The sequence below is a fragment of the Arachis hypogaea genome, chromosome 18 (genome assembly GCF_003086295.3).
Source record: "Arachis hypogaea cultivar Tifrunner chromosome 18, arahy.Tifrunner.gnm2.J5K5, whole genome shotgun sequence".
NCBI classification, from domain to species: domain Eukaryota; kingdom Viridiplantae; phylum Streptophyta; class Magnoliopsida; order Fabales; family Fabaceae; genus Arachis; species Arachis hypogaea.
The window spans coordinates 122,006,022-122,033,565 of NC_092053.1; the positions used below are offsets into that span (position 1 = coordinate 122,006,022).

The 27,544-nt window shown below is 33.2% G+C and overlaps 2 protein-coding genes across 2 annotated transcripts; both read left to right on the forward strand.

Moving 5' to 3' along the window:
* The first annotated feature begins 772 nt into the window (after nucleotides 1-772).
* Nucleotides 773-5,476, forward strand: LOC112773223 (uncharacterized). Its single transcript, XM_025818290.3, has 10 exons — nucleotides 773-1,566; nucleotides 2,146-2,318; nucleotides 2,444-2,602; nucleotides 2,808-2,957; nucleotides 3,251-3,394; nucleotides 3,955-4,111; nucleotides 4,226-4,398; nucleotides 4,794-4,849; nucleotides 5,080-5,182; nucleotides 5,301-5,476. Exons 1-10 carry the CDS (start codon nucleotides 1,335-1,337, stop codon nucleotides 5,388-5,390), a joined length of 1,437 nt encoding a protein of 478 aa, XP_025674075.1. The 5' UTR covers nucleotides 773-1,334; the 3' UTR covers nucleotides 5,391-5,476.
* A 20,112-nt stretch (nucleotides 5,477-25,588) lies between these two features.
* LOC112770826 (U-box domain-containing protein 1) lies at nucleotides 25,589-27,303 on the forward strand. Its single transcript, XM_025815240.3, has one exon. It carries the CDS (start codon nucleotides 25,945-25,947, stop codon nucleotides 26,914-26,916), a length of 972 nt encoding a protein of 323 aa, XP_025671025.1. The 5' UTR covers nucleotides 25,589-25,944; the 3' UTR covers nucleotides 26,917-27,303.
* Nucleotides 27,304-27,544: the final 241 nt, after the last annotated feature.

Genomic DNA, 27,544 nt, shown 5'->3' on the forward strand with positions numbered 1-27,544 from the left:
TATTTTAATAATTAAATTGTCGGCTCTTTTATCGATTTTTATGAATCAAATATTGACGAAAATATTATCGATTTTGTATAATAATATCGACGGTAAAACTGTTGATTTTATTAAGCAGGTAAAATTCTTAAACTCATATTATAGACGGAAAGATTTTCGATTTTAATGAATTATTAACGATTTGAAAAATCAACAAACTTAATAGCGACCTCATCCGCCGTCGATTTTACCGTCGAATTTTAATATTATCGATAGCCTAGCCGTCGATTTTAACGGTATTTCTTGTAGTGTCTTGATGAAGATCTGAATTCTGAATATCTAAATGATAGAGTATATGCCTTACCACCTAGTCCAACCAGGATTGATGCAGGGATACCCAATGACATTGAAGTCCCATATTCAAACCTATATGACCCATATCTACAAGATATTCAAGATTCTAATGAGGAGAACATTGAAGATCCACTTACCTATTTACCGGACCAAATATGACTTGTGATGACACATCATCCTTCTCAGACAGTGATAGGACCCTTCCAATGACTATTTTAAGCCGTCAATCTATTAAGGCAAGAATTCTCACTATGCATAATTATTAAGCGCATTAAAATAAAGTGACAACTGTCACTTATTATCTAGCTAAGTCAGGAAGAGATAAGGCTTATCCTTATCTTCCAGTTGGCATTGTATAATAAGCTTGTTTAAATTTTTTAAGATATGGTTGTCAATAAGAGACTTCTATAAAAAGAGGGGCTCTTCTCAGTTGTAAAATATCAAACATTATAATATATTCATCCTTTCTTATCTCATAAAATATTCTAAATCTCTTTTCTTTCTCTAAAAAGTTAGTTAGTATTATTTTTCTTCTTTTATCTAGTGTCATTAAAAATGCTCTGGAATTGTCTGTTGTCTCAAAGGATCCTGCTCTTCAAAATATAACATAGATAAGATCTACGAGAATATTTAACAACAAAAAAAATACTCGATCTTATAACATCAAATTTTGTTTGAACCCTTTAAATTTTACCTAATATAGTGTTATAAACATCGATCTCCTGAAGATCCATCCTGTGATATAAAAAAATAAATATTTTTTCAAAAGTGAATCTAAATGGACCTAAATCTTTATGTTATTTGCGAGCGTTTTGCTTTTTTATGAATGGAAATTTTGTTCTTACAAAGAAAGTTTTAAAACCTGTTCAGATATGTTGACTTGTTAAGGACTGAGTGGTGAGCAGGTTTAGAGACTGAAAAATTTTGAAGCTTTGTTGAATACCGTTAGAGTTCAGGTAAAATTGTCAAGACATAAGAATTCAATTCAATTGAAGTGGAGGATGGAGCCAGGAGAGAAGAAGAAGGAGAAAGAGGAAGAGAAGATGTTGATGACTGTACTGCACGGCGCAGTGATCATAACCATGGACGATCAGAATCGAGTTTTCAAGGACGGCGGCCTCGTCATCGAACACGATACCATCAAGGCCATCGGCCACTCTTCGCAGATTCTTGCTCAATTTTCTCATCTTGCGCACCACCTCGTAGATCTCACCGGCCATATCCTCCTCCCTGGTCCGTTTAATTTCTTTCTAGTATAATTTTTTTAAATAATTTTAGTTTAGTGTGTTTGACCATTTTTTTTAAAGTACTAGAAAAATGATTTTCTTTTTAAGTTATAATTCTCATTTTTTAAAAAAAAAGATTTTTTATTTTAAAAAAAATGTTTTCACATAGTAAATAAATAAAAAAATATTTTTATATTGTTATATTAAAAATAATTAATAAAAAAATAAATATTAAGTGAATAATTTTTTTTGTAATTAAGTTATTTTTTTTACTTCTTTTCTTTTCTCTCCAACTTAAATTTTTGGCTATTAATACTTAAACTATTGGACTAATTTTATTAAACTTAATTATCAAAATGACATAATTATATAAAATTATCAAAAAAATACTTTTACTTTTTTAAAAATTACTTTTATTTTTTTTAGTTATTTTAAAATCAGATTATTTTTGCTTTTTTAAAAATATTTTAAAATAATTACTTAAATTTATTTTTAAAAGTTGATTCAAACAAGCGTCATGTGTTGATTTTTTGTAATGTATGATTGGATGTGTCGGTAATGCATGAAAAAAGTTAAATTGATATAGGATTGATCAACACCCACGTTCATACTTCCCAGCAACTGGGAAGAGGCATAGCTGATGACGTGGACTTAATGACTTGGTTGCATGACCGCATTTGGCCTTATGAATCCAACATGACTGAACATGACTCTTACATTTCCACCTTGCTTTGTGGGATCGAACTCATTCACTCCGGCGTAAGTGAATTTAGATGCACTTGGAATCACTTGTAAAAGTACTTTCTCTTTTTGTTTCTTGTAGTGAAAGCTATCTGGATTTTTGTTTAAAAGTGCTTTTCTTTTTTCTTTTATGAAAACCTCAGGTTACTTGTTTTGCTGAAGCTGGTGGCCAACATGTTTCTGGAATGGCCAGAGCAATCAGCTTGCTTGGTATGCGTGCTTGTCTTGCCGAGTCAATCATGGACTCTGGCAATGGCTTGCCTTCCTCTTGGGCTGCTCGGACTACTCATGATTGCCTTCAGGTCTCCCTTAATTGATTCTTTTTCTGGTTAAAAATTCTTACTCGCTCTATGCAGAAATAACTCTCATCTAGACATAATTTGTGTATGTAAACATCCAAAACTAAAAAATGATCTTACTTCTGGACAGATGATGTACTATTTTAGTTCCTTTTGTTAACTTTTCTTTGTGTTCTGAAATGGTATTTGGTTCAATTCTCCATTGCAGTCTCAAAAGGACAATTACAACAAGTACCACAATACAGCAGATGGGCGCATCCGAGTCTGGTTCGGAATTAGGCAAATCATGAACAGCTCCCAACAGTTACTTCTCGAGACAAGAGATGCCGCAGCACAACTGAGAACAGGAATACATATGGTGCTTATCTCTTGCATTTCTCCCTTTCCTCCATCTCTCTACGTCTTTGTATCATGCAATGGCTGCACCAAAATATTCTTAAACCAGATGACTTTGGAATGTTAACTTGAATGACTTCATCTTAAAGTATATTTATATATACTTGTTACATACTTTTTGACCTTGATGCCTTTTATATATTTTCCAATTCTAAAATATGACTCCCTTATTTTTTATACGTTTACTATGTTGTATCTTAATGAAACGTGTATATTGATATATGAATCACACTTGGTTCAATTGGCAATTGTTAGCATGTTGCAGAGATACCGTATGAGAACCAGCTAGTGATGGATGTTCACAAAGTAAATCATGGAACTGTTACTTACTTGGAAAAGATCGACTTTCTTCAAAAGAATCTGTTAGCAGCTCACTCGGTTTGGGTTGATGATAATGAGGTAAAAAAAATTTTCAATCTCTAAAATGTATTCAGCTACATCGAATTTTGAATTTACAGAAATTCCAAAGTGACAAATATTTTGGAATATATAGAGTATGATTTTTATTCACATTATGCTTCGCTTCTTTTCTGAGTTCTAGTGCATTGCTATGGAATAGAAAACGAGGAGTGCTAGGAGGTCAGCACTTTTGTTAAATTCTGTCCAGCACTTAACCATCAAAAGAAAATTGAATGATTCTACACCATTAGATGCAATCTCACACCATTAAAAACATCATTGATGGCTAATTGATGGCTAAAAACCACAAAATCTGCTGGCCCCTAGACTTTCTCATAGAAAACTCTAGAGGTGCAGGGGCAAGGAGTGAGAACTACTTCCTATATGCGTTGGTGAATTTTCAAAGTTTTACCAACATAAATAAAATAGGCCTAAAAAAAAGGCAGAAACTAACTTATAAAGTGCAAAATAAAAAGTACTTTGAAGTTTGTAATTCTTTATTCGAAATATAAATCAATTATGAGTTATTGTCAGTAATTATTATTGCATTACATTTTCAGATATCTCTTTTTTCAAGAGCAGGGGTTAAAGTGTCTCATTGTCCTGCTTCTGCAATGCGCATGCTTGGATTTGCACCTGTAAGGGAGATGCTTGGTGCTGGCATTTGTGTCTCTTTAGGGACTGATGGAGCTCCATCAAATAACCGCATGAGCATTGGTCCTTCTTTACTAAACCTTAAATCCTTTATGTTTCTTATGATTTGAAGAATTTTTCATTTCAATATACTATGTTCTCACAGTGGAAATTTTCATGCATAAATTATATTTTCAGTTGATGAAATGTACCTGGCTTCTCTTATTAACAAAGGGCGGGAAGTTTATACTAATGGGAATACAGATCCAACAGCATTGCCTGCTGAAACTATTCTTAGGATGGCAACGGCCAACGGCGCAAAGTCGGTCTTATGGGATGATGAAATAGGCTCTCTTGCGGTTGGAAAGAAGGTTGGTACCGGTTTAGATTATTTGTGTTTCTTCTTGTAATTATTTTTAGTTTTCTTTTATGAATATTTATTCATCTAGGAACTAGGATTGAGTACAAGAATAGACAGAGTATCTCATTCTGTGCCAAATCAGGCTTTATAGTTTATATGCATGGTGTACAAACTAAAAAGCAGGATAGATCATCATATTGTATTGTACTGTGCAGAAAGTACAATTGAATAATGAAAGGCTTAATAATTGTTGATAATTAAGATATTTCATTTTCTAAGCTCGAAAAATATATTTATTGTCTGTCTATGCAGGAAGAACTCTGTTAATAACAGTATATTGCATATAGAACATTGTTTTTCATACTGCTATTAACACAAGCTGCTTGCTATTTGGCACTTTGGCAGGCTGACATTGTTGTTGTCAATCCTTGGTCTTGGCCTATGGTTCCTGTTCATGACTGGTACGAATAAGCGGTTACTTGATTGGTAAACATAAAGATGCATTAGAAAAGAAACGCAACTAAAGAGAAGGAACTTTCAATTTCATTCAACACAATTACAATACAATGCTAAACATTAACATTACTATATTTATATTATTCTTAATAACAACTAACTAGGCTCATATTATAATCTCCCATCATGCCATCCCAAATTTTCTTTTAACTTGAGGTTCAAGAAATATATGCAGGGTTTCCAACATAGTGTATTGCATGCGGACAGAAAACGTGGTTTCTGTCATGTGCAATGGATTATGGATAATGAAGGACAAGAAGATTATGAATGTCGACGAGGTATGTCCGCTGAAGCATCTTCCTTTGCACTCTCATTTTCAGGAAGGAAACATTCATTCCTCAACGTGATGTTAAGTTTTTATAAGCAAAGCAATTTGACTTTTGTTGCACATGACAGGAAGAGGTAATTTTGAATGCAAAAGAGGCTTCTGCTGAACTTGTGAAGAGGGCAGGCATCACATTACCAACAAGAATGAATGTCATCTGAGCTTCGTTAAAAAAATTGTCGTTTGCCAATAAATTATTATATGTACAAGATAGAATGAAATCGACTAATTTAAATTGGTTACTTTATATTGTTATAGTTGGTTATGTAGTTAATTGTGCAAGAATGAATTTGGTAGCAGTGTCTTTAAGGATTTCAGTTTACCGTGGGTATTGAAAACAATTTAAACGGTGGATATCCTAGTCGGTCTATTAAAAACTTGTCATGATCTGCATATGAAAATAATAATAATAAAAAAAGAATTATGTACGTACGTGTTGAATAATTGAAGAGCACTAAATATAAATATATAATGGCTTCATTCAACACGTATCCCAAATCCCAAATAAAGAAGAAACTCTGTATGAAAGGAATCCATGCCGATATCCGAAATCTTGTAGAAGATAAGATTTAGTTGTCTTTCAACTTCGGCAGTCAACGCTGTGTGAAATGATAATTGACTCTTCTAACATCATTTCAGAGACTCAGACGTGTCAACGCCTCCAACCTTTCTCTCAGGGTCCTTCTTCTTCCGTATTCTCCGTAGAGAGTGGAAACGATTGTTTTCTCTTCCCGGGTGAAAAAAAATAGAATTCGTCTGCCGAACGAATAGAGTATTTATACAATATGTATAGTAGATTATTTATTTGATCTATAAATTAAAAATAAATATTTAGATAAAAATATTATTAATTTATCAAACACAATACATTTATATTATCTAAAATAACTATTCAAATATTAAGAATAATAAACATTTAATATTTTATTGAGTCAAACACAATATAATTCATTATACACATTATACAAATACTCACTATATTTCCTCCAAAAAATATTTAATGAATAACTGTTATTAACTAGTTAATTTACATAACCAATTAAAAAAAAAAAACCACGCGCATATAAGAATTTTAGAAGTCGTCTTAAGATTATAAAAATACTTTTCTTTATTATGTTAGAATGATTATGGATAATTACTTAAATCAGCTTTCAAAATTTTAAAAATAGATATTTTAATTTTTTAAATAAATTAATACATAAAAATATCTGTAAAATTTTATTTTAGCAGCTAAATTAATTTTTAATTTATTTTTTGTTGAATAATTATTTAAATTAGTTTTTAAAAATTTTAAAATAAATATTTTAATTTTAAAAAATTAATATACATATTAATCTTTAACTTTTTCTCAGACATAGTAATTTTTTTTTAAAAAAATAATAATAATTATTATTATTGATTACATAATAATACTGTATCATAATTTTTTGGACAATAATAATAATAATTTTATTTCTTAAATTCTTATGTATATATTTATAGTATAAAAAGAATTTTTTATATAAAAACCTATAAAAATTATATATATATATATATATATATATATATATATACACGCTCAATAATAATAATAAAATTATTAGAGATTATTTAAAAAAATTTAAAATTAAAATTATTTAATATTTTTGTATTTAATATAATAAAAAGATCTTATTTTAAAAAGTATGTTTGCATTAAAAAAAATATTTGAATTTAAATTTTAAAATATCATTATTTATCTTGTTTGTTTTCAACAAAAAAAATATATCAATATATTCGTATTATCGTCTATATGCACAAAACTAAGCTAATAATAAAGATTGATATATAGTACAAGTAAAATTGACGAGAGACTGTTATATCTGATAGAAAAATATTGAAAATTAATCTATATATTAATTTTTTTAGAAATTAAAATGTCTGTTTTTAAAATTTTTAAAAACTAATTTAAATCATTATTCTATCAAAAAAATAAATTGAGAACTAATTTATCTATTGAAATAAAATTTTAAAAGTTAATCTGTACATTAATTTTTTTAAAAATTAAATATTTATTTTTAAAAATTTTGAAGAGTAATTTAGACCATTACTCCATTGTTATTAGGGGTGGCAAATGGGCCGCCCCGCCCCGCCTAGGCCCGCCTCATAAACGGGGCGGACCGGCCCGCCCCGCCAACTAAAATGGGTTCAAAATGCTAGCCCGCCCCGCTTTATGGCGGATTGGCGGGTTGGCGGGCTAGCCCGCTTGACTCTTTTTTTTTTTTGAAAAATAAAATTCATTAAAATTAATCAAAAAATAATAATTAAAAAATCAAATACAAATAAAAAATAGTCAAATTATAATATAATTTTTTTACTATACTTTTTTTTAATTTTTAACTTCAATAAAATTGTTCAAAATAATATTTGTCAATAGAATCATCTTTATTTTAAAAAATAAGTCACATAATTTGAGCATATATATGAAATTGTAAAATAAAATAAATAAAGTTAATAACTAAAAGAAGAATAAAAACAAAAAATGAAAAAAAAAGTGTTTAAAAATTTTATAATAGTAATCACTCTTTTATTTAATATAAAAAAATAAAAAATAAAAATCTTCGGCCCGGCGGACCGGCCCGCCCCGCCCCGCCAAAATCCGCCAATTTGACGGTGCGAGTTTGGGGAGTTTTTTTCAATTTGGCGGGCTCCAAATCCTAGCCCGACCCGCCTTTTTAGCGGGTTTAGCGGATCGGCCCGACGGGCTCGACCCGTTTTGCCACCCCCTAATTGTTATATATGTTGATCTTTGAATTCAATGATCTTTTGCACGCAAGCCTTGGTTTAATGGTTATCAACTATGCCTTGTAACAAGTGTACTTGGGTTTAAAATTCAGCTACGTTAAGTGGTGGATAAAGCTTTTAAGTTGTGTGTGTGTGAGTATAATATGTGTAAGTGTATAATGTTTAAAATGAGAGGTTATTCAATTCATTGAATAATACAAAAAAGAATTCAATGATCTTTTGACCAATAAATTATTAAACGGAAGTTTTGACAACCGTTTTTAGAAAATTTTTCATAGAGAAGAGAGATTTTCTTCTTCAAAATTGATATACATTTTTCTACATATATCATGTTAGATATCGCTAGCAAATTTGAGTAGTCAGTCTCCTTTATGTCCTAAAATAAGTGTAATAATTCGTGGTGTGATAAATTTAAAAGAGTTTCGCTAGAGAGATAATAGACTATTTAATTACAAAATGAACATTTTTATATTATCTAGAATAATTATTTGAGTACTAGGAATAATAAATATCTTCCTAAAAGTTTAAATTGATTTTTGGGTTTATCAATGATCGAACTCTTGACCTTTCGGATCTAGAAGTCTAATACCATGTCATGATACTACTCATTTTAAAAACTTCAGCTAATAGAAAAAGGTAACAGTAATGGTTATATCTCTAATACTCCCTAAACTTCCATTGTACATATTGTATAAATATTTCATTGGCTCCTCATACTTTTCCAATTTAAAATTATAATTTGAAGTTGTTTTGTTAAAATTAATTTGAATTATAATTATTTGATTAATAAAAAAAATAACATATTAATTTGGTATTAATTAAGTGTATCAATTTTAATGTAGTTATTAATTGTTTTTATTAATCTACTTTAATGGTGAGTACGGACGGCGCGACGGTTGGACGGTGATGACGAGCATGTGACGGCGCGACGGGTTTGTTTATGTCGTTGAGTAGTCGCTAGATATGTTCATTTATTTGGGTTTAGGATTGTTTGTTGACTTAGTTGTAACATGTAACACTTAGACCCCAATTATAATGAGTTTCATGATCCTAATAAGGAGGAAGACGAGAATTACTAGGTAAATTTATGAAAGTAGGTGAGGTAGTTAAATGGGTGAATTAGGAAGTTCTTTGCTGTGATTGTCTTTGGAATTGGATTAAATGGGTTGTGCGTGTGTTTGTATTTGTAATATCTATTTAGTTTAATTTTTATTTTTATTATATGTTATAGTTAATTTTAAAATATTTATTTAATACACCATGTGCTAATACTAAGAGTATTTTTTTAAAAAGGTATATACGTAAAAATAGATATAATATGATTACAGATATAACATAAGCAAATATAATAAATAAATGGTTAAACCAATATGTTTACCAATACATTTGTTAAGTTTTACAAATCGGAGAATAAATATGTATTCGGTTGCTTAATAATTACGTAGATAATTGAGTAATTGTGTTACAAATTGATACTACAGCGTGTATCTTATTTTTTTTCTCATTTCTAAATAAAAAATGGGAATTAAGAGAAATAAGTAGTAATATATCATAAAAAAGATAAAAGATAGATTTTGTATATGAATAAATAATTGTTACAAAACAAAATCTCGTTGTGAAATATTAAAATTTCACATATTGCTAATCATGAAGATCAACCTCAATGTAAAGGCCACTTCTCCCTGATTTTGACTATGATATAAGCTCTCCTTTTCTAGTCAAGAGTCCAATAACATCTAATTAAAAAAATAACTAAATTAAAAGTATCAAATTAAAGACAAATAAATTAATAATATAGTAAATTACTTATAAATTAAAGAGATTTTATCAATTTATTTTATACTAAACGATAAAAATAACAATATATTAATAAAAGGATATACTTTTAAAAAAATTACAATAAATTTTCAAATATTTACATAAATTAAATGCTAAAACTTATGTTATCGAAGAAATGATGCTATTATATAATTTTTTGGCAAAAATTAAAATAAAAAAATAATTTTGTGCAAGTTAATCAGCATGAATAATGTAACAGCCCAGACCACCCGCTAGCACGATATTGTCCGCTTTGGCACACAAGGCCTCACGGTTTTGTCTTTGACGATAGGGATGCTAGCCGAAGCCCCCCACACTCACTCGTCAAAACGCGTCATGCTAGGGAGAGGTGTCCACACCCTTATAAGGCATGCTTCGTTCCTCTCTCCAACCGATGTGGGCCTTACAATCCACCCCCTAAGGGAGCCCAGCGCCCTCGCTGGCACATCGATCCGGGCTCTGGCTCTGATACCATCTGTAACAGCCCAGACCACCCGCTAGCACGATATTGTCCGCTTTGGCATACAAAGCCTCACGGTTTTGTCTTTGACGATAGGGATGCTAGCCGAAGCCCCCCACACTCACTCGTCAAAACGCGTCATGCTAGGGAGAGGTGTCCACACCCTTATAAGGCATGCTTCGTTCCCCTCTCCAACCGATGTGGGCCTTACAAATAAGAAAATTGAAATTATTGTCAGAAATTTTACGATCATTGACTATATTTATTATACGTGACTCATTCTTAAAAGTTATTTTATACACGTGTATAGTTAGAAGATAAATTACGCTTGATTCCTCAATCACAAAATTTGAGAAGATATAGACCCTTCTCTTGATTAGTTCATTTTCAAACATCTTTGTTAAATAACTCTTGATTGAATAATGAATTTTATCACAATGTAAAATAAATTAAATATAAAAGATATTAACACTTATAAAACTATTAAAAATATTTATAAATTAGACCTAGTATCACTTGAAAGAATCATGAAAAATAATCAACTAACTTTACCATCTATTAGAACTATTTCTATGTAAGTCATCTTGCTTTTGTCAAATTTGGATGAGATTTTGCATAATCTTATAATTCTTGTCCTTATTTTTCAAATTTTTTTATCACATAATTTATCTTAGGTAAAACTATTAATAGAATAGTAACTAGTTAAACTTATTATCAAAATTTAAACACAACTAAAAATATTATTGGACCTGTAAAACTTTTAATAAATATTATTGTTGATTTATTCGTACTCAATCATTAATTATTTTATTATTTGTTTACAATAATTTTACATAGTTAATTAAAATAATTGTCATATCAAAATAATATTTATTATTTACAGTTTTTTTAACTTAATTATTTTTTTCTTAATTATACCGAGAGCAAATAAAAATAAAAATAAAAATAACTTAAAAACTGTAAAAAGAAAGAAATTTCATATTTAAAAATTAAAAAATAACATATTAAAAAAATAGTCATAATATATAAATTGAGCCAACAATTTAAATTTAACTTAATCTAAAATTAATTTAATTAAATACTAACATTAGAACTAAATTACTTAAATAATATTTAATCTATTCTAGTCTTTAGACACGTTAGATTAGAGCCATTCTCGTGACGACAATCAATTAAAACAATATCATAAGTTTAAACATTTAGATTTCGTGCAAGTTCATATCATCCCCTTGTTAAATAAGTTTCATCATTCGCTATTCATGCAATGCGACAAGGTATAGAATTACCACACCGAGAAATTAAATTGACCTTTATTCTCTTCAATGGCATTGCTGCAAAAGAAGGCCGATAATTTTTGAAAAAAATCACAATATGTTATAAAATTATTTTAATTACGACAAGCTTAAAATAAGAAAATTTGAATATATTACCAATCGTTGAAATTGTATCTTCGAGTTTGACACGAATTTACCAAAACTGAATTTCAATTGAGAAAATTCAATCTCATTATGTGCTCCACTTCAAAAATTTCCGGGTAGACGTAGAAAGCATGAAGGGGAAGGAACTTAAACTTGGTCTACAAAGTTCCGTAAAAACAATTCCTCAATAAAAAAATCAAGCTCCTCCCAAGAAAACTAACTTTATCCATATTCCATTAGGTTGGTCATAATATGTTAGTAGATCCAACCATTCTTCGATAAAATAGAGTTTACTACCCTTTCGTTGGACGCTTACATCCATGTAATTAGAATCCGAATCAGTAAATACAATTTGAGATGGTATTTGAATGTGATGCATTATAAACGATTGTGGCAAAAGATAATCACACTAGAACACTAGACGAAAAGAATAAGTTGGAGTAAGAACAATTATTAAATTATCAAAAGAATAATATAATAGAATGAGTATATAAAAAAAATTATAAATTGTACCTTAAAAGGATCAATTTCGATAAAAAACGAAAATACATTCTTATTTTCTGAATTAGTCAAGAAAGAATAATAAATTAAAAAAAATAAGTTGACTCTCAGATCTAGACTCACGAACTAAAAAAAAAAATACTATATACCCTTTATTAGAACAAAAATAATTATATAAATTAGTTATTATTACGTTATACATCATATATTTGCCGTAATTGAATAAGTTATTATTATATCATATATATTTTTATCATGATTAGAATCATAGATTTTTATTTTAATTTTTTAAGGTAGATATCAAAATTAATTTGTCGAAAATTACAATTAATTTAAAATTATATTACAATAATTGAAAATTAAAATGATTGATAATTAACATAATTATATATCTATTGAATACTGATGTGATGTATAATTATAAAAAAATTATTAACAATTAACATTATTATGTATTAGTTATTAAACGCTAATTTGACGTATAATGATTGACAATTTATATAATTATGTAGAAAATAAACATAGCAACTAAAATCAAATTTAAATTGGTTAATTAATTGAAGTTAGGTAGACAATGTTTGACAATTATCTTAGAATTTAATTATTATTATTATTATTATTATTATTATTATTATTATTATTATTATTATTATTATTATTATTATTATTATTATAAATAGGTTATCATTAACGTAATAATTTGTCACTAATAAAATTATTGCATAATAAATGAGAATTTAAATTGTATCAATATAATTAAAATGATTAAAAATATTTTCGATAGATAATTAGTTTAATAATGCATTAAATATTGATTTTATATAATTATAATAAAGATATTTTTTAAATTAGTATAATTATATATTATTTATTAAATACTAATTGTAATATAATTATAATATTATAATATAATTATAATAAATATACTTTTCTAATAAATTTAATAGAGAGAATAATACTTTCATTTTAGAGAAAAAATAAATTCATGAAAATTGACACTTTATTTTTATTAGTTGATAATGCATTAAATATTAATTTTATATAATTATAATAAAAATATTTTTTTAAATTAGTATAATTGTAAGACCCAAAACTTTTGAAAAAAGGCCATCATGAACTAATTTCAAATTCAGTATTTCACTGTCTTGATGCGCAGCCATCACACACATGGTTTTCCCTCCTTCCATGAACGAAAGAAACAGAAGCAAGAAATGGAAAGGGAGACTGGGCCGCAAAAGAAGGGAAGAGGCGAGGAAGGAGATCGCGTCGGCGCGCTGGGCTGCACCGCTGCCGCTGCGCCTTGTTGTCGCGGCCTAACCGCGTTGCTATCGACCCGTGACGCTGCCGCCAGAACCGTGCGAAGGACAGAGGGGGAGAGAGAGAGAGAGTTTACGCCGGAGGAGAGAGGGAGCTCATGCCTCACCGCCGTCACCCATGGAGCCACGAGCTGCGCTGGTCGCCGCCGCTTCGCGTCGAGGAGGAAGGCCAAGACTGAGCGACGCTGGGAGAGAGGAAGACGCGAGCTGGAGGAGCAAGATGAGTCCTTCTGTCTCCGTTATTCTGGTCCCCTGAGAAAGGGAAGATGCTGCCTTTGTGCTTCACGCGTCGCCGACGAGCACGGAGAAGAGTAGCTGTGTCCGCGTCACTGTCGTTTGGGGGGCTGAGCTTGGCCACCGTTGTACCGCCCTGCTTCACCGTGGTTGAGCTCTACCACTCCCTGCCCTTTGGGCTTGTGATGTTGTTGCGGGAATCGCGACAGGAAGAGGAGCAGGCTGAGTCACTGTGATTTGGATCGCCAAGGAAGGTTCCTTGACTTCCAGGACCACTGCCGAAGCCTCGAGCCGAGCCTCTGCTGTCGGAGAACTCTTTTGGTAAGGGTTTTAATCGAGGTTTCTGCCTCTTTGGGTTTCAAGAAGGTTTTAATGCTGCGTGATTTTTATAGTTGATCCACCGGAGCTTCTGGCCGCCGCCGGAGCAGTTGCCGGGCCGGTTCGAAATCGCAGCTGCCCCATTGTGTTATTCGGTAAGAAATTATATTTAAAAAAACCTCGCGTTAGTATTCCGTTATGTTTGGTTAATGAATATGAGTTTTGATAACGTGGGGTCAAGTCCTGATTATTGTATGTTGCGATTAGTGTTGCTATGGTTATTGCGAACGTGACTGGGACCTAAGGTTTTGGTTGCTGTCAGTTCGGGTTGAGGCAGAAAGGACTCTGTGAGACGTTTGGGTTATGAAATTGCGTTTTGAGATAGGGGCGCTTTCCAAAAACTATATTTTTATATATTGGAATTATTACATATGGATACTGATGTGAGAGAAGGTATATTTGGTGATTGTATCGGCCTTATGTATGGTTTGATTTGCCTCGGTTGATTATGAATGTCTGTTGGTTGAATTGTTGTGTGGTTTTGTGAAACGAAATGCTTTTGAAGATGATTCTTTTAAAGCTTTGAGATCGAGTTTAATCCGTTGGAAATTGATTTGAGTTGAATGGATTTTCTTAAGAATGTGAAAAATAGAATACACTCTTGAATTCAGCCTGGCCTGCTTTAAATGATCTGGTTTTTGATAAATGACAGTTGCTGAACCGTTTCTTTGAAACTTTAAAAATGAGTTTATTCAGCTGATAATGATTTGATTATTGAAAAGGTTTCCTTGAAATATGGAATTGAGATAACTGTTGGATTTGGCTTGCCTTGAACTGATTTTGGATTTTGGACTGTTGAAAAGGATTTTGGAACGGTTTAGTTGGGACCCAAACCGGGTGGCAAAGTCCAAGTTTTAGGGGAGGTGCTGTCGAAATTTCTATAAAATCTGAGTCTTTATCGAAATGTTGTCTAGAAAATGATGAGTTAAATACTTCTACTATTTTATTTGAATTATCGAGAAAATGATGATTCATGCCTTCGAAATGAATTAGTAAAGAGGAAATTGTGATTGTCTTGCTTCTTAAGAAAGGCATTGTATCTCTTTCAGGAGAAAGTTATTTGGATGAAACTTGTGTTTTAAAGCTGTTTGAATGTGAAAATGGTTTATGCCTTTGAATTTGACTTGGGGGTTTCAATTAAAGAAGTTTCAATGACTTTGAAAGAACCTGACTGTCTATTGACAAGTTTCATTTTGAAATGTTTTGAGAAAGGTTTTAAGTACTCTTTGAATTCTGAATTTTTGCAAGACTAAAATAATTTTGAACAGTTGAAACGCCTTAGAATTTATCATGGGGTTAAAGTTGGTTTTGCCTAAGTAAAGGAAACGGCTTTGAAAGAAGTAAATGATTACGTGACTCGGTTTGGCTTAGACCATATTTTATTACTCAAATCGGAAAGCCAAGGTTTTAATGATTTTAAATGAATTTGGCGAAATGAGTTATATTAATTTCCCCTAAAGACTTGGGACTCTGCCGAGAAACTTTGTTATAAAATCCCATTGTTGGATGGATGATTTTGAATGTTTCAAAATGAATCTTTAACTTTCCATGGTTATGGAAGTTTTGAAAAGAGGATGCCGAGAGTGGCATGGTTTTAAAAGAGGAATTTACCTTGAGTAAAAGTGGCTTATGAGCCTGAGATGATTTGAGAAATGAGATCTTTAAAGCCAAGACTGAAAAGAGTTGAAACTTGATTTCAAAGTGAAATGATTTGGGAAAAAGTGATTTATGGCTTAAATGCCGATTTTATGAATTGATGATGTTGAATGTGGAAGTGTTGTTTTGTTGTGAGCCGGAATGGCTGTGTATGATTATAAATATTGGCTGGTTCTAGACTGAACCGTGAGCCGGATGACTGAGATGGATGTTGATCTATGGATGAGATTGAATGCATGTATATGTTGAATCATTGATAAATGTGAATGTTGCACTTCCACTATCGGAGATAAGAGTTTCCCTAGGAGAAAGCAGTGGCTAGCCACCACGTGCTCCAGGTTGAGACTCAAAGCTCTTTTGACCCTATGTCGTCAGGGTGGCCGGGCACTGTGAAAGCCCCGGATGAGCTCACCCCCATAAATATTCACCAGTGAGGGTGATGGATATGGATCATGATTATGATCAAGTTTATATTGAGTATAACTCGAGTTGGGGAGACACGACAGAGAGACAGTCCAATGGTTAGCTACCAGGACTTGTCGGGTTGGCTCTATAACCAACAGATAATATCATCAGCCACTAGGAACAGGCATGCATCATATGCATTTATGTGACATTGTTTGGGTGTAAATATTGTACTTGGTTTGCCTTTGTGACTATTTGAGATTTTCTGCTACTTGCGCTACTTGCTGTAACTGTTTGTTTGTACTTGAACCTCCTATCTGTGTTTGCAACTGGGACTCTGTTGGATTGTGGTGATTGGTTGTTGTTGGATTGTTTGGGCCTAGGGCCGTGGTTGAAATGAGATGGACCGATGGTTGGTTTTGGTTTTGTGTTTCTGATTTGGAATAGTATGAAAGGCTATTTTTGGTTTAGCATAGATAAACCTTTTGAAAGGCTTTCGAAATATTGTTTTAAATGAACAATTTTCTCTTTCAGAAAAAGATTTCAGATTTTCTCTTTTACTGTAAACCGTTATTTTGTAAAAGAGGCATAAGTCAGTTATTAATCACTGGTACGGTCTATCTTCACGTATCCTTGATGACATGTCACCATGTCATGTTTTTCTATGCTTTTTCATGCAAGAAATTGATAATTAGTGCTTAATTATTGCATTCTTTTGTGCTTAAATGGTATATTTCCTTGATCTTTTGATTTTATAAATTTTGCAGGAAATAAGTTGAAAAGGAAGCAAAATAGCACAAAATAAGCTTAAAAGAAGAAAAGAGGAATTTTGGGACACACTTTGAAGTTGGAGCACACTTTGAAGCCCTAGGCCACGCTTTTAAAAGCGTGGCCCATGAACATGAAGCCTGGGCCTTATTATCATGCATATGGTTATTAATGCTTATACATGCATGAAACTTAATTACTAATGCCAATGAAAATGAATGCATGCTACCTGGGCTTATTCACGTTAGTATTATGCCATATTCATTAAATGAAAGCATTGGCATTAGTAATTAATAAAGCAATGAAAGCATGCAAACTTTAATTTCTAATGCAATTAACGTTAATGCACTAAAACATTATTAAAGCCATACATTGCAAATAAGTGCTCTAATGTTAATGCATTAAGCTTTATTAAGGTAAATACAAGCATGCATGTAAGGTTGCAAAAATCTCACCCAGGGAAGCCAAAAAGCTTGCGCCAACGTTTGCCTCAAGTTTTGAGTCAAACGTTGGCGCCACAACAAGCACACCCAGGGAGAAAAAGCTTGCGCCAACGTTTGCCTCAAACTTTGAGTCAAACGTTGGCGCCATTTGAGTATGAAGAGGAGTTCTTGATTGAAGGTTAAATGGAGCCACGTTTGCACCAACGTTTGCCTCAAACGTTGAGCCAAACGTTGGCCAAGAAGCATGCAAGGGAGGATCCACGTTTGGCTCAAAGTTTGACCTCAAACTTTGGCTCAAACGTGGATGACAACACGGGAGGCTAGCTGCTAAAAAAAGCATGAGTCAAAGTTTGCCTCAAGCTTAAATGGTTCATGGCCCGGTTCACAAGCGGATTTCTTCCCAATTCCAAGAGCAACCATCCGGATCCATCTTCAACCCAATTTCACTCCAAAGCAAACAAAGTTGACATCACTCAAAGGCACAAGAAACAATTTGATTAGGAATTTCATTTTCTTTGTAATTTGCTTTCAATTTCACTTTCATTTGTCATGTTTGTAAAAGCCTATAAAAGGCATCATTTTCATTTTAGAAGGGGGTGCTATTGAGGGGTGAGCTCCATCAAAGAGCACTAGGGAGCATTAGGATTTGAGAGTTCCCTTTCTTAGTTTTCATTTTTGTTTTGAATCTTGGGTTGAGAATTGAAGAAATTCTGTTTCAATCTCACCTTGAGAATTCTCTCTGTTTACTCGTCTGCATAATTTCAAGGAATTGTGATTTGGATCTAAATTGTCTGTACTGCTTTCATCTCTATTTTCTTCTACAATTATTCTCTGTTGGATCAAGGAAGGAATTGAGATCTAGACTTGGTCTCTAGTCTCATCCAACCCTTGAGATCTTCAACTTTCCTTTAGTTATTGCAATTGAGCTGCATTTCACTTTCTGTTTGGTTCCTCAATTCAATTTACATTAAAGCTTGCTGCAAATCTCATTTACATTTCCTGCAAAACTTTAAATTCCTCTGCAATTGCTCTGAATTCTGATTCACCAAAATTTTGCTTCTCTATTTACATTGCTCTCAGTTTACTTTCTAGCAATTTAAGCTTTCTGCAGTTGCTCTAAGCCTTGATCTATTGCTTTATTTAATTTCCAGCACCTACTCCCATTTACATTTCATGCTATTTATATTTCTTGTCATTTAAGATTTTGCCAATTTACATTTCTTGCTCTTTAAGTTTCTGTTCAATTTACTTTCTGCAATTTTAAATTTATTGTCATTTACTTTCTGTTGGCTACAATTTCACACAATTCACTTCAATGTTAGCTTGACTAAACTAATCACCCACTAAAGTTGCTTGATCCATCAATCCCTGTGGGATCGACCTCACTCTAAGTGAGTTTTACTACTTGATGTGACCCGGTACACTTGCCGGTGAGATTTGTGTGTTTAGAATTCGCTTCCACAAAAAAAACACCATCAAGTTTTTGGCGCCGTTGCCGGGGATTGATTTAGATCAACAATGATTAAGTGGGTGAGAAGTCTAGATCAAGCATTTTCTTTATTTTTGTTCTCTGTTCCAAGTTGAAACCAAGGTGTTTGAGTTATTGCCTCACTAAGAAATTCATCTCTCAGATATGAATTTCAATTTTCCTTGGTGTTGTGTTTTACAAAATTCAAATGGAGTTCAACTCATCTTTTGATCAAACAAATTTTATGGGATATTACCCACCATCACCAATCTCTAATGGTGGCTGGGAATATCACCAAGAGAATACACATTCTGAGCACTCAAATTCATGGAGATTTGCTTCAGAGACACAAGATGAGCAAGAAAATCATATAGAATACCAACCACCACCACAAAATGATTCATATCATTATCCTCATGGTGTATGGAAGCATCACCAAAGAATGGAAGAGCATCCACCCTCACGTCCCAGTTTCTCATTTGAAAGTTCTTCATCACTTGATTATGCCTCAACACAAAGTTTCCTCCAAAATCCATACAAGTCATCCCATCAATCATACAACTCATTCCATACCCCTCAACACAACTTCACCACAACACATCCATGTCACCAAAATTACTCTCAACCTTCATCTCTTGAATTAGCAGTTGAGGATTACCTTCAATGGTCCAAAGAACCCTTAGAAAGCCAATGCCAAGCCATTGAAATACACAGAAAACTCGTGGAAAGATACACACAACCCCAATCCTGGAAAGAAACCATCCTCAAGAAGATGAATGGGCCCTTAGAGCAAACAAGGGGGAACTTAGAACCATCAAACAGTGAGGATGAAGACCAATTTGTGGGTGAGAAAGTGGAAAACAAGAACCAAAGGTCCCTGTGTCAAGTGAAATTGTACTGAAGAATGAGGAACATGAGCCAAGGATTTTACATTCACAAGAACTAATTGAAGTGACAATAGAACACGAAGATTCCCTCCCGAAGGACTTGATGGAAAGTTGTGAAGAAGGAATGGAGGAGGACAATCAAGAGAAGTCACACTCAATTGAAGCAGAGAAGTGCATAGAGGAAGGGCTCATGGAACCACTAATTCAAGAGGCTCTGGATGAAAATAAAACTCCAACAATCACACAACCACCAAGACTTAGATTCAAGAAAGTGAAGGCAATTAACAAAAGCACCGAGAAGAAGATTGTGACCAAGCTACAAAGGACAATATTCATGAAGAAAAGAAGGTCAACTACAAGCAATCCTCCCCCTGATCCAGCAAGCAAGCTCAATCAAGCCATTAACAAAAGAAAGCCTGCTGAGGAGAGACCAAGACAGGGGGTAATAGCTGAATCTTCTCCTCCCTTGAGGTCATTCCTCTTAACAAACTGGAAGAAGAGGAAGAAAGTGAAGAACAACATGTCAAGCTAATGACACTAAAAGAGCACTTGTTGGGAGGTAACCCAACCGTAGGTAACATTTCTTATCCGCTTTGTTTTCTTTTTCTTTGCTTTGTTTAAATTCAATAAATTGGCATATGGTTACATTCTAAGTTTGGTGTTGCCTTGCAACAAATTATTTTCAATCTTTTTGGATGATTGCATCAAATCAAAAAAATGAAAGTGACACACCAAGATTCTAAGTTTGGTGTGCCACTTATTTTTCTATGCAAATCATTCAGCAACACCACTTGTTTGCATAATCATAATGTTCTTTGCATTGTTATCTTTCTTTTAGTTAGACAATTTTAGTTTTCTCTTTGTTTTTAGTTTTAAATGCTTTCTTTTATTTACTGTGTTTGTTAATACACTACCAAGAGAGCTTTAGCTTTATTCATGACAGATTCTTGGTGATTGTATTTAACATATAACAGTTTCTTTCGTTTAGTTTTATTTCAAATAAATTGACATGTGGTTGCATTCTAAGTTTGGTGTTGCTATGCAACAAAATTTGGTTCTAATCCTTACAAGATACTTACATCAATTCCAAGTGAAAGTGTCACACTAAGTTTGGTGTGCCACTTATCTTTTATGTAATGTATTGTACACACCTTCTTATCTATGCAATCAAAATGTCTCTGTCTCTTATGCCTTGTTTATTATCTTTAATTTTGCTTGCTTAGAACAGTATTACTAACTTTTCATTGTGTAAGACATTCATGATCCATCTTAGCCCCATAGCCATTGTTCTAATTGTTGCTTGAGGATGAGCAAGCATTCTGAGTTTGGCAAGGGAAGGAGGAAGAATAGAGGAAAAAGGACAACAATAATGAAGATGAACTACAAGGTTGTAAAGTTCCTTTTCCTCTCCGTTGTTTCCAGCACTTTATTTTGCATGATTGTCTTTATATTCTTTGTATGCATGTGTGGTATGAACAAGCATAGCTTGAATGTTGATTTGTAACATGTTGCCATGCATTATGACTACCAACTTGAGTTTTGTAAGGCTTAAAGCAGTAAAGTATCATGATCATAAACAAACAAGGCATTAAAGAAGATTTTAGCATGTGCATACAAGTATTGGAAAGCTAGTATGATTAATTGTTGCTCAATTGCATTGGATTTTATTTAATTGAAGTTTTCATCTAGGACATTTTGTGAAATCTTTTGAAAATCATGAAAACCTTGAAGAAGCGAATACAATTAAAGCAAGAAAAGAAAAAGGGAAAGAATGAGAAAGCTGAAGGCTCTGAGTACCAATGACAATTTATTTGTTAAGTACTTGTGGTGTTTATGTATCAAGCCAAATGCTTGAAAACAAAACACTTAGAAGTCAAGGTTAGGCTCAAAGTGCAAAAGCACTCCCTCAAAGCTCAAGGCTCTGAGCATCAATGATTAGAAAGTCAAGAAAAGAAAAGAAAAATGAGCTTAATGAAGTCCTCTAATTAAATGCTTGTGGTGCTTATGTATCAAGTGGTAATACTTGAAAACAAAGCATTTAGAATCGTAGCTTTGTTATCAACTCAAGGGGCAAAGCACCTAAAAGGAGAAGCTAATAAGAAAATCAAAAGCTTGTTTCAAGGAAAAATTATAAGAAAAAGATTTCATAAAGTGAGCTAGATAGAAGCATCAATCATGTACATTTCTTTTGTGATTGTAGCTTACATTGAAAACTAGCTTACCATGAACATTGAGTTGCTATTCTTCTTACCTTGGATTGTCAATTTTTAGTGCATGATTCTTTTCTTGCTTGGGGACAAGCAATGTTTAAGTTTGGTGTTGTGATGACATGTCACCATGTCATGTTTTTCTATGCTTTTTCATGTAAGAAATTGATAATTAGTGCTTAATTATTGCATTCTTTTGTGCTTAAATGGTATATTTCCTTGATCTTTTGATTTTATAAATTTTGTAGGAAATAAGTTGAAAAAGAAGCAAAATAGCACAAAATAAGCTTAAAAGAAGAAAAGAGGAATTTTGGGGCACACTTTGAAGTTGGAGCACACTTTGAAGCCCTAGGCCACGCTTTTAAAAGCGTGGCCCATGACCATGAAGCCTGGGCCTTATTATCATGCATTAATGTTCATGCATGCATTATCATGAATCAATAGCCAAAGCATGCATGCATATGATTATTAATGCTTATACATGCATGAAACTTAATTACTAATGCCAATGAAAATGAATGAATGCTACCTGGGCTTATTCACGTTAGTATTATGCCATATTCATTAAATGAAAGCATTGGCATTAGTAATTAATAAAGCAATGAAAGCATGCAAACTTTAATTTCTAATGCAATTAACGTTAATGCACTAAAACATTATTAAAGCCATACATTGCAAATAAGTGCTTTAATGTTAATGCATTAAGCTTTATTAAGGTAAATATAAGCATGCATGTAAGGTTGCAAAAATCTCACTCAGAGAAGCCAAAAAGTTTACGCCAGTGTTTGCCTCAAGCTTTGAGTCAAACGTTGGCGCCACAACAAGCACACCCAGGGAGAAAAAGCTTGCGCCAACATTTGCCTCAAACTTTGAGTCAAACGTTGGCGCCATTTGAGTATGAAGAGGAGTTCCTGATTGAAGGTTAAATGGAGCCACGTTGGCCAAGAAGCATGCAAGGGAGGATCCACGTTTGGCTCAAAGTTTGACCTCAAACTTTGGCTCAAACGTGGATGACAGCACGGGAGGCTAGCTGCTAAAAAAAGCTTGAGTCAAAGTTTGCCTCAAACTTTGACTCAAGCTTAAATGGTTCATGACCCGGTTCACAAGCGGATTTCTTCCCAAGTCCAAGAGCAACCATCCGGATCCATCTTCAACCCAATTCCACTCCAAAGCAAACAAAGTTGACATCACTTAAAGGCACAAGAAACAATTTGATTAGGAATTTTATTTTCTTTGTAATTTGCTTTCAATTTCACTTTCATTTGTCATGTTTGTAAAAGCCTATAAAAGGCATCATTTTCATTTTAGAAGGGGGCGCTATTGAGGGGTGAGCTCCATCAGAGAGCACTAGGGAGCATTAGGATTTGAGAGTTCCCTTTCTTAGTTTTCATTTTTGTTTTGAATCTTGGGTTGAGAATTGAAGAAATTCTGTTTCAATCTCACCTTGAGAATTCTCTCTGTTTACTCGTCTGCATAATTTCAAGAAATTGTGATTTGGATCTAAATTGTCTATACTGCTTTCATCTCTATTTTCTTCTACAATTATTCTCTGTTGGATCAAGGAAGGAATTGAGATCTAGACTTGGTCTCTAGTCTCATCCAACCCCTGAGATCTTCAACTTTCCTTTAGTTATTGCAATTGAGCTGCATTTCACTTTCTGTTTGGTTCCTCAATTCAATTTACATTAAAGCTTGCTGCAAATCTCATTTACATTTCCTGCAAAACTTTAAATTCCTCTGTAATTGCTCTGAATTTTGATTCACCGAAATTTTGCTTCTCTATTTACATTGCTCTCAGTTTACTTTCTAGCAATTTAAGCTTTCTGCAGTTGCTCTAAGTCTTGATCTATTGCTTTATTTAATTTCCAGCACCCACTCCCATTTACATTTCATGCTATTTACATTTCTTGTCATTTAAGATTTTGTCAATTTATATTTCTTGCTCTTTAAGTTTCTGTCCAATTTACTTTCTGCAATTTTAAATTTATTGTCATTTACTTTCTGTTGGCTACAATTTCACACAATTCACTTCAATGTTAGCTTGACTAAACTAATCACCCACTAAAGTTGCTTGATCCATCAATCCCTGTGGGATCGACCTCACTCTAAGTGAGTTTTACTACTTGATGCGACCTGGTACACTTGCCGGTGAGATTTGTGTGTTTGGAATTCGTTTCCACAAAAAAAAAACACCATCAATCCTATTACAGTAATTCCCAAAAACCCTCTACTGAGAACCCTTTCGAAGATGATGTTCTCACCCCCCTACATTTTTCCCCTTTCAGGATATGGATGCAGAAGTCACGAAAAGTTTATTTAATTGTTGTGGAAATGCTCTGTGTTGCTTTAGATTATTATTTATTGTACCCTCGCCTTCAACTTGATATATTTTGTCAGAGGGATAGGGATTGTATTGGTTAATGTCTGTAATATTATTTATATATATGTATGTATATATATGAATGTACTCTTTATGAGTTTCTGTAAGTTGTATGGTATGTATGGATGTACGTTGTATAGCGAAAATATTTTTGGGAATGATATTGCGGTTTAATGTTTTAAACAGGCTCATATTTTAGTATTAAATAATATAAGTATCGTCGTAATGTCCGAGCTATCAGAGTCGCGCAGCCGGAAGCGTGAGTTTTGGTAGTTAGGGTGTTACAATAATCAGACATTATTATATTAAAAATGCTAATTATAATATAATTATAATATAATTATAATAAAGATATTTTTCTAAAATAAATTTAGAAGAGAGAGTAGTACTTTTTGTTTGGGAGGAAAAAAAAGTTCACGAAAAATTGACACTTCACTTTTATCAATTAAAAAGAAAATCTAATTTTAGTATATTAAGTAGATAGATAAGTAGATATTATAGCTTATGACAATGCTATTCGAAAATTATGAAAAAATCTATATATTAATATAATTTATTGTTTTTTATTATTATTTTTAGTTATTAATTTATTTCTTTTAATATAATAATTTAATAATATATTTTTAATTTATACTATTAAATATTATCAATTAAAAATTTATTTGGATAAACTAAAAAAAATTATAAAAAATAAAAATAAAATTTTTTAAATATTTTATACAATTTTTTATTAATTATATTTAAATATAATAATATAAAAATTTATTTATTTATTTATTATATAAAAAATATAATTTAAAAAAATCGTTTTAAAAATATAAATTATAATTTTTAAAATAATTATTTTTATCTTTTTAATATTTTTATTTTTATTATTAAAAATTTATCAGATTCGTTAAAATAAAAAAAGAATAAATGACCATTTGTATCCATAAAAGATGAAAACACTAACATATGTATCCATACTAAATCGAAACTAAACTTGTACCCATACAAGATGCTCTTTGTGTAACAAGAGTATCCTATCTTTGGAAGATTAGAGTGGCACGTAGGGTACTTTTGTCACACAAAAGATATTTTACGTGGATACAAGTTTAATTTCCATCTAATGTAAATACATATGTCAACGTTTTCATCTTTTATGAGTATAAATGGTCATTTATTCATAAAAAAAATTATAAACTTAATGAAACTAAAACAAACACTAATTATTAGTCAAAATAATAAATTTTGGCGGTCGAAAATTGTGAAGGGATAATTAATTTCAATTTACGGGTAGTAAAGATAATAGGTTCCTGCCTGCTCCCGCTGTTTTATCTCTTCCGAAAAGACGGCCACGCTATCTTCCTCTTCGCACTCACTCAATCCTTTTTCCTACCAACTCCCACACCCAACCGAATAGCCCACCGTTTTTCCTCTCTTTCTTTCCTCTTTCCTTCTACACACACAAAAAGGACGAATTCAATCTCCGCAGGGATGGAAAAAGGAAAAACCTGCACAAACTAATGTCAATCCTCAACTCCAACTTCATTTCCACCTTAAAAAAGCTGATCACAATTCCTTTAACCAAACCTACCACCAAACCTAACTAACACTACCCACAAGAAAACAAAATGGATGAAAAGCGCCGAACCGTCGCGTCCCTTGTATCGAAGCTAAGCTCCGTATCCGAACGAACCCGAATCGACGCGCTCATCGAGCTCCGTCAGATGTCGAAGCTCGACCCGGAAACCCGCCCCATAATTGCCGAAGCTGGCGCCATCCCTTTCCTCGCTGAAACACTCTACTCTTCCTCTCATCCTTCCCAAGAAAACGCCGCCGCCACGCTCTTAAACCTTTCCATCTCCGCAAAGGAACCGTTGGTTTCCACGCGCGGTGTCCTCGACGCCATAGCGCACGTGATCTCCCACCACAGCTCCTCCTCCTCCGCCTCCGCCGTCCAATCCGCCGCAGCCACAATCCACAGCCTCCTCGCCGCCACCGACGACTACCGCCCCTCTGTCGGCGCCAAGCGCGACATCGTCTACGCGCTTGTGGACATCCTCCGGTGCCACGTGTCGTCCCCTCCGAGAACCATCAAAGACGCGCTGAAGGCGCTGTTCGGCATTGCGCTGTACCCTCCGAACCGCGCCACGATGGTGCATCTTGGAGTGATCCCCGCGCTTTTCGCCCTTGTGGTGAAGGACGGGCGCGTGGGGATCGTCGAGGACACCACCGCGGTGATCGCGCAAGTAGCCGGGTGCGAGGAGAGCGGTGAGGCCTTCCGGAAGGTCGCCGGGGTTGGGGTTCTCGCTGATCTCCTCGACCTGTCTACCGGCGCCAGTATGCGAAGCAAGGAGAATGCCGTCTCGGCGTTGCTGAATTTGGCGCGGTGCGGTGGCGAGAGCGTTGTGGCAGAGGTCAGGGAGGCGCTTACGGATATTGCGGCCAATGGGATCGATGATGTCGAGGATAATGGAAGCGCCAAGGGGAAGAACAAAGCAAAGTTGTTGAAGGTTTTGTTTGGTGATGATGATGTTAACGATGATAACAGTAGCAACAGCGTTTTGAGTTCGGGTGGAGGTTCGCAGTTTGATTCATTCTAGTTTCTTCGATCGACATTCTTCTCGAGTTTTGGGTACAGGAAGCCAATGGTTTTAAATTGCGGCTGCAATTGCAATGTGATTCCGACTTTTTAATGTGAGAGCAATTGCTTGATAATTGTTCGAAAATGGGGCTGATGTTAGAACTTGTTCTAGTTATCTGCAATTTAAAACCATGGATGGGATCATAGGAATGCGTTGCAATTGCATGATTCATTTTGTTCTTATGGTGGATTAAGACTCAGGTTTGGGGAATTAGTGTACAAAAAATAGGTGTTTATTTGTTCGAGTGTTGTATTGCTGTGATTCCATTGATTTTAATATGAGCAATATCATGCTATATTGTACATTATATGTTTCTAACGAGAAAGTTTGTCTTATGAGTATCAACTTTTAGATTGTTCTTTTATTTGTCTCGCATTATTCTTCTGTTGTGTCTTTGCACTACAGGCTACTCATTACATAAAACTGTAGTTCGATATTAATTGATTATATTATACAAGGATCTTCAGAGGTGAACTTATGCATATTAAGTGTGTCTATCTTTATACAATTTTTCTGAAAAAATAGAGCTGATTTAAAGCGCCAGTACATTGTTTATTGGTGCTTGAAACTAATGAAGATAGATTAT

Excerpts from the sequence above, each read along its gene's own strand:
- LOC112773223 (XM_025818290.3), top strand. The coding sequence starts at position 1,335 with ATGGAGCCAGGAGAGAAGAAGAAGGAGAAAGAGGAAGAGAAGATGTTG. Across the intron at positions 2,603-2,807 it reads CTACTCATGATTGCCTTCAG|TCTCAAAAGGACAATTACAA; the intron begins GTCTCCCTTAAT and ends TCTCCATTGCAG. Across the intron at positions 5,183-5,300 it reads AGATTATGAATGTCGACGAG|GAAGAGGTAATTTTGAATGC; the intron begins GTATGTCCGCTG and ends TGCACATGACAG.
- LOC112770826 (XM_025815240.3), top strand. The coding sequence starts at position 25,945 with ATGGATGAAAAGCGCCGAACCGTCGCGTCCCTTGTATCGAAGCTAAGC.